The 8,134-nt window shown below is 40.6% G+C and overlaps 1 protein-coding gene and 1 long non-coding RNA gene across 2 annotated transcripts in view; one reads left to right on the forward strand and one right to left on the reverse strand.

The window, feature by feature from the left end:
- Positions 1-6,492, forward strand: part of LOC137374928 (transmembrane protein 255B) — a 92,784-nt gene extending 86,292 nt beyond the window's left edge. The window contains exons 7-9 of the mRNA XM_068041530.1: positions 1,210-1,369; positions 2,852-3,001; positions 5,034-6,492. Of these exons, the coding sequence (XP_067897631.1) occupies positions 1,210-1,369; positions 2,852-3,001; positions 5,034-5,177 (454 nt within the window). The 3' untranslated portion in view covers positions 5,178-6,492. The remainder of the gene's footprint in view (positions 1-1,209; positions 1,370-2,851; positions 3,002-5,033) is intronic.
- On the reverse strand, positions 1,250-6,708 carry LOC137374929 (uncharacterized). The gene is made up of 3 exons (XR_010975921.1): positions 6,644-6,708; positions 2,814-3,394; positions 1,250-1,366 (listed from the first exon to the last, which is right to left on the reverse strand). It is a non-coding gene; the product is annotated as an uncharacterized lncRNA (long non-coding RNA).
- Between the last annotated feature and the right edge of the window lie 1,426 nt (positions 6,709-8,134).

Raw genomic sequence — 8,134 nt, forward strand, 5'->3', positions numbered from 1 at the left:
AACACTGCAGCAATCCCAGGACAGAGATGTGAGCATGAGAGCAGGGGGGAGTGTTGAAATGGTAAGCAACCGGAAGCTCAGGGTCCTGCTTGCGGACTGAGCGGAGATGTTCCGCAAAGCGGTCACCCAGTCTGCGCTTGGTCTCCCCAATGTAGAGGAGACCACACTGTGAGCAGCGAATACAGTATACTACATTGAAAGAAGTACAAGTAAATCGCTGCTTCACCTGAAAGGAGTGTTTGGGGCCTGGGATAGTGAGGAGAGAAGAGGTAAATGGGCAGGTATTACACCTCCTGCGATTGCAGGGGAAGGTGCCATGGGACGGGGACAAGGTGGTGGGGGTAATGGAGGAGTGGACCAGGGTGTCGCGGAGGGAACGATCCCTTCGGTATGCTGACAGGGGAAGGGAGGAGAAGATGCGACTAGTAGTGGCATCACGCTGGAGGTGGCGGAAATGGCGGAGGATGATCCTTTGGATATGGAGGCTGATGGGGTGGGAAGTGAGGACAAGGGGAACCCTGTCACGCTTCTGGGAGGGAGGGGAAGGGGTGGGGGTAGAGGTGCGGGGAATGGGCTGGACACGGTTGAGGGCTCTATCAACCACAGTGGGGGGAAATCCTTGGTTGAGGAAAAAGGAGGTCATATCAGAAGCACTGTCATGGAAGGTAGCATCATCAGAGCAGATGCGTCGGAGACGGAGGAACTGGGAGAACGGAATGGAGTCCTTACAGGAGGTAGGGTGTGAAGAAGTGTAGTCGAGGTAGCTGTGGGAGTCAGTGGGCTTATAATGGATATTAGTAGAGCTTCATTGTCTTACATGCAAGTTCCCCTCCAAGCCACACACTATCCTGACTTGGAACTGTATCGTCGTTCCTTCACTGTTGCTGGGTCAAAATCCTGGAAGTCCCTTCCTAACAGCACTGCAGGTGTACTACACCCCAAGGACTGCAGCAGTTCAAGAAGGCAGCTCACTATCACCTTCTCGAGGGCAGTTAGGGATGGCAATAAATACTGGCCTAGCCAGCGATGCCCACGTCCCAGAAACGAATAAAAGAAATGTGGAATTCCAACTGTTTCATCGAGTTTGTGTCAGAAACTCTCCTGCAATACAAATTGATGATATGGATAAACATTTAATCAAGACATCAGAACTTAGTCAACTATATCTGGTAGAAAATCATTTATTAATTAAGTACTTTCTTTCTGTAGTGGCGATTATTTGAACAATTACTTTGAGTTCGTTGGAGTGAAGAGTTGCCAAGAGGTGCAGTCTGTATACATCATGATTTGGCTGGTAACAGTGCTGAATGTGTCTGCCTTTATTTTGGGAATTATCGCCACTGCTGTTCTTGGCAGCTTTAAAAACCTGGTAAGACAATGTAAAATTGCCCAAAATTATCTGATTTCCATTAAGCGTTGTTTTTTTTCCTTTCAGGTGCAGTCAGTTAGTGGTCAATGTATTTATACAGTGAATTCTTTGATTTACTAAAATGATGCTATGTTTTTTGATGTGTTTTACTAACACCCCACCTAAATGGATTGTTTGCTGCATGTCCATCATCTGTGTAGAGAGGATGCCAATCAAACACATATAGCACATATAAAGGGAGAAGGTGCTTTTATATAGCATCTTTTATCTCCTTAGATAACTTAGGATTTCTGTTTCTACATTACCATAGGAATGAATTTTTGAAACGAGCCTTCTGTGAGACATCTAATCAACCATAGACACTGCACCTACTGCATTTCTTGTATCTATCCAATCAGTGACCTCCAAGAAACTATATTATACTTGTTGGACCCAGCTTGGCCTTAACAATTTCCCGTTGACTGCCCACTTTCCCATACATCTTTAAGTATTCAGTTTGATCTAAAAAGTGGGTAAAATCCATGCTATATGGTGTTTGGAGGAGGATCCTGCTTCAGAATTATTGCTCTGGAGAAATCTAGAAGTCATGAGTGATGCCCTTATCACTGTTTCTGCTTAATTTTATTTTTAATGTCTGGAGAGGCAGAAAATACAGGCGTACTATTAAAGCTGGATTACCCCAAGTCAATAATTGTGCCCCAGTTCATGTCAACACACCTCCCTCATATTTCTATGCTTTTTCTAGCCTGCTTCAATGGTGATGTCATCAGTGCTGAGCAAATACAGTATTTTATGTACATTTTTCATTGAAATTTCTTCAGCTAAGTTACAAGTATCTGTGATAGGGTAAATCAGCTACAAGAGGCTAGAAACAGTTAGGACAATGGTAACCATTTATTCCTGCTGGCTGCCATTTCAAATTGATCAGCGTAGAAAACTTACTTTAGAGCAGAACAGGAGCAGGGCAATTAGATCATCTAATAACTGATATGAGATTCCAAACCACACAATGCCTATTGCTAGAATTTCATTGATATGTAAAGATATGAATGTATGAATAAATCAAATTTTAAAGAATTTGATGTACTGGAAGAAAACACTGAAAACAATATTCATAGATGAAAATACTTAATTAAGTACCAGCAATAATAATTCAAAGGACATGAAAAGTTATATGTTTTGTGGATCAAAAAGTCAGATGATTTGTGTATCATTTTCAGTGTGACAATGTCACTTACAGTAATATGATGTATTCTGATATAGTTTATATTATTGCATCATGCAATTGTCAAACCCTTTTTCATTTGTTATCTATTTCCCTGAAGATGATGCCCTCTTAAAAAATTGCAGCATTATGCTGTGAACTTATTTGGAATATATAATTTTTTTAAATCTAGCATGATAATTGCAGTTTATTTATCTTACCAATAAAAGCACCGCTTACTTTAATGTTTTGAAACATTCTGTCCATGCTTTTGCTAGGAGTCTCTCATTGGACCTGATGTTAGTATACAGCTGTTCAGTTTTCAAAATTTCAGACATAAATCCGAGGAACAGATGCAGACCCAGCCCACAGTATCTCCAACAGCACCTCTCATACCACAAGAACAAAGGGTAGACGCAATGAAACAGGTATAGTTTTTTTTGTTTTGTGCATTTAGAAGAGTGCTTACTATTCCAATATGGCTCCACCAGTAATCTATAGGAAGTTAGAAATAACTTATGACTTTAGATCAAATACCCTCAAGTTCTCTGATCTTGGACTCGTTGGATTTGATAACACCTTTACATTGTCTGGAAATGGGCAGTGAAGAACTCTTTTTCTTTTCCATTCAGAAAATGAGATCAGTTTAAATAGGCTATGCCCTTCCCTGAAATTCCCATGCTGGTGTATTGTAAAATATGAGCCTTTGATCATACACAATATAGTTATTTCAATTCAAACATGCAGTCCCATATATTTGTTTATGCTAAATTCCATCTTCCATTGCTTAGCCTGTTACGATCCCTTCAGGGAGCATTTACCTTTAAAAAGAGAAAATCAAATTTACAGTTATTGCTGAAAGAATTACACCACAAAATTTCACATTTTAAACAAAACAATTTCTGTACAAGAGTTAAACAAAGCAAAATGCTACTAACTTAACACTACAATTTGGAAACATATTTTAAACTTAAAATCTTAACAGAACATGAAGACGTAGACTTTAAACTCAAAATCTCAATAGAACTCCCCTGCTTGACTTCTACTTCCACCCTAAGAGTTCCCCTATACTTTACAGGATCTTGGCAATTTGTTCATTTCTCCTGGGAACAATCCAAAATGTACCATGGCCCTTAGGAATTCACTTCGATTTTCCTTAATTTCTCAGCTAGCTTCTGAGGTATGAGATCACCTCCTGAATCTGGACTTCCCAGCTTAAGCGCGGGCCTGCCTCAAAAAAGCACTCCTGGTTCCTAAAGGACTCTTTGCTCCAGAGTCCAACTTATTTCAAAGCCAACAGCTTTCTCTGGGACTAACAGTCTGCCTGAAGCCAACAGCTTTCCAAAAGCCAACAGCTTTACCAAAAGCCAACTACTTGTCTGTCAGCAAGCACACAGATCAAAGCACCTCCCTGCATCATTTATTTCCATAGCAAGGTCATACATGTAGGATGTCCCAGATAGCAATTTAAACTAATTTTTTTCCAACTCCGAATCTTCTCTTTGTTCTGGGAAATCATATGACTAATTCAAACCCCTGATAGAGGCAGCTGCAGACACACCATCTCCATCAAGAAGTTCAAAGAGGTTTCCATTGTTTAGAGTCTTCACACTCCCATTATGACCTTACTAAATAAAAATGGACCACCTTTTGATTTGTAATCATCCAAGGCTTGTTTGCCAGCTTCTCAAACCAGGTGTTTTAATTTGTCTTGCATTAAAAAAATCAATTCCCAAATTAAAATTTACCTCTAGAAAATTAATACAAACCATGAATTAGATGATCATAAAAAGCCCAATGGCTTAATTACACGAAATCTCTTTGAAAGGATAGAAAAAATAAACCAGATAAACTGTAAAATTGTAAAATAGGGCTGAAAAGTGCTAAAAAAAAAAAAAATGCAAACAGGCAAGATACAACAACCAAAATGGAACTGTTGGCTTTTTTCAATTTTGGGTTTAAGTATTAATTTTTCTTGTTTGTTGGATATTACAGTAATATTATTGAACGGATTTATTTGTGTAATATTATTGCTTGTTTCAGCATCACAGTGCATGAGCTGAAAGCTTACAAAACAAGTTGGTCCAGGAAGACCATCCTATCTCTGAACTTGAAGAAAATCACAAAGGTTAAATTAGCTGGAGATTCTCTTGTTCCAGTGTAAAATGAGGCAGGAATCCAATTTTTCAAATTTCTGAGCCTGTAGCAGAGTCTTGTGAGAAATTGATTGTCAGACCTTCACAAATAAAAATCTATGAAAATATTTCAAGCACTCCCACGTCACTTGCTCAGTGGTATAACTACTGTGATGATAGTACATTTGGTGGATGTAAATTATAAAAAGTAACTTGTATTATAAAAGCATTTCTAGATTATTACATTTAACATTTGTATTAATTATGTAAAAATGTTTTTAAAAAATACATTGAAGTCATAATACTTTTGTCTTTCTCTTCTCAGAGGCCCACTGTTCAGTACATGTCAATGCCAGTGGCTGCATCTCTGCCTGGCTGCAATTTTAACCATACCAAGATGGACAGCAACCCTCCACCATTTGCCCCACTGTATAACTTATCAGAAAAACCATTGGGGTATCCAATATGATCACTTATTCTCTGTCTGTGTGTAAAGGCAAACGACCACACCAGTAAAATTCTGGTGTACAGATCAGAGGCGCAAAAAAATTAGACTTCAAGAGGTAGACAGTAACTTTGTGTGATAGTGTAAAACAGATGATTAGTGAGTCGTCAGCGTGTTTTACATCTTTCCTGATTTTTATTTCTGTTGATTTCAATGTCTAACAATATAAAATGGCTGCAGACTCATTATCACCTGTTTTACAATATCACACAAAATCAAGATCTACCCCATGAGTTTTTAGTCATCGTGTTATCACTATGGCATACATATGATATAGACAATACATAATGTTATGTATTAGTTTCCTTTTGTTAAACCATTGTATATATTTATATCATGCAAATGGTATTTTCAATATATTAGCTGTTTAAGAGAACTCATTTATAAAGAAAATATCTAGCATTCCATTTAAATTTACCATGCAATGGAATGGAATAATATTCCTATTATTCCTGCTTGTAATTACAACCTGCAGCTAATCTGACTTCCAGCCCATAAGGAACAGTACAAAGCATTGTACAGACCATTACGACTTCTGTGGCCAAAGCACAATCATCCTAATTATACTGACTTGATTATATGTTTCAGGATAATCATTCCAGTTCTCCTGGCATGCTTTCCTAGCCAGCATCCCATTTTTCATCCTCAATAAACTTGAGCCCATTGAAAACCCTACTGCTCATACCCTAAATCACACCAACTCCTGTTCACTCATCACCCCTGCACACACTGATGTACATTGGCTCACAGTCCACAAAACATTTTGATTTTAAGATTCTTATTCTCATCTTCAAATCCCTCCATGGCCTTGCACCTCCTAGTCTCTGTAACCTCCTTCAGCCCTACAGCCCTCTGTTAGCTCTGTGTTCCTCCAACTCTGGCCTCTTGTGCATCTCCCACTTCCTTCATCCCACTTTTGGTGGCTGTGCCTAAGCCCTAAGCTCTAAACTGCCTCCCTAAACCTCTCCACTCTGCACCTCTCCCTCTCCTTTAAAGTGTAGTTCAAACCATCTTTTACAAAGTCTGGCATCAGTTTCATGCAAAACTCACAGGAAGTGGAGGATGCAGCACCCTCTGTGAATCAAGAGACTCTGATTCCTTCTTTGTTCTTGTGTGAACAAAGCAACGATTTCAACATCTGTTTTCTGTAAACGAGTGTGAATCTCACCCAACTTCTGCATTTCATCAAGTTATCATTCAGAAAGCAATTTGCTTTTTTTAATGCATTAAATCGTGAAACTGTATTTCAGAATGAAATATAATCATGTTAACTAATACAATATGGATATTAAAATTTTTAAATGAAATTTTGGACCTTGTGTTGAATTTCTCACTTTATTACACGAGGGAATGTGAGATCAGTTCCTATAAGGGTGCAAACTATTATACACCAGAACTAATGTAGAAGGTAAGTCTCATCTCTCACATACCCCAACATTCATGCTCCACCATTGGCAGCCACACCTTCAGGTGCCCAAGCCCTAAATTTCCTTCCTGAAAGAAACATAATGCATTATACAGCATAGTACCCCCTTCATAATTAAACAGCAATTTGCCACCTGAGCGTAAAGCTGATGTTGCCTATCGGCCACCTGTCATTGGAAACACCTAGGGCTGAATTTTATTTGCGCGCCGTGCTCTCTGGCAGCACGCTCTGAAATCAGCGGCCTTCCGACACGGAAGAGCTGCCAAAGTGCCCCCACAATATTATGCGCGGGGGCTCATTTAAAAAGAGGGGCAGAGCAGCCACCCCCAATGACGTAGAGGGGGCGGCCGCTGCATCCCCGGCAACGGCCTCCGGTGCCACCACGCAGGCACAAGTGCCATTTTTAAAGGGCTTCAAGCCCTTAGCAGAGATTGTCATTTTTAAAGGGACCAGCATTTTAACTTTCAATAAAAACATTACATTTAACATAAAAGCACTACTTCCACTCCCCCCGCCCCCCCCCCCCACCATGATCATACCATAAATTTATTTCCCTCACCCCCCCCAAAAAACATTCTTGACAGTCCTGACCTTTAAACCCCAAACTTTACACTCTTTGCCCTTCAACCCCTTCCCACCATCCCCACAGCCAATAAAAAATGTTTTCCCCACTCCTCCACCCCTCCCACTAGGTTTGTGCGGAGTACGAACGGCAGCCGTAAAAATCAGCGTGGGATGGCCGCCGCCTGCAGGTAAGTTCATTTGCATCTTTTTTATTGTTAATTTGAATATTAAGATGAAGGGCCCACCGCCAGGCAGCAGGGGGCTGCACCAAGGTCCCCCTGCCGCCGGTAATATGCGGCGGGCCCTTCATGATGTCACAGGTTGAGGCGGGCCTCTCCCCGCTGAATTTTACCAGCTCCCCACCATGACCCACGACATCAAGGGACTGGTAAAATTCAGCCCCCAATTTTAATTTCTATTCAACTCCATGCAATGTTGGCAACCTCTATTATGGGCAGCCAATTCACAAAACCAGCTTTATGAGAGGCAAGCTAGAAAATCTACCCCTAAAACCTCTAGTTTACCATAAAAAATTGTTTGAGAACACCAACAGTTTAGAATTGATGTTGAATGGTTTATGACACTATTTGCTACTCTATATTATTTTCTCCTCATTACTGCCAGGTGGAGGTGGGGGGTTGGGGGTGGGGTGGGGGGGGGGGGGTGGTGGGGAGTGGTTACAGTCACTCCTCTTGCCCTTCCTTGGACCGCAACAGAGTTCATTCCTTTATAAACCGTGGTTGTACTTACCACCTCACACGAGAATCACACACACACAAATAGATTACAAAGTGGAAAGTAGGTTTTTGGTTGGATTAAAGTCCAGAATAAATAAAGTTAAACACACAGTCTGAGGCTGGATGAGTCACTGGTCTTCCGGCTGGAGTTGTATTCTTGAAGTCTTGGCTGGCCGAAGTGCACTTTGTGGCTG

The sequence above is a fragment of the Heterodontus francisci genome, chromosome 11 (genome assembly GCF_036365525.1).
Source record: "Heterodontus francisci isolate sHetFra1 chromosome 11, sHetFra1.hap1, whole genome shotgun sequence".
Taxonomy (NCBI): domain Eukaryota; kingdom Metazoa; phylum Chordata; class Chondrichthyes; order Heterodontiformes; family Heterodontidae; genus Heterodontus; species Heterodontus francisci.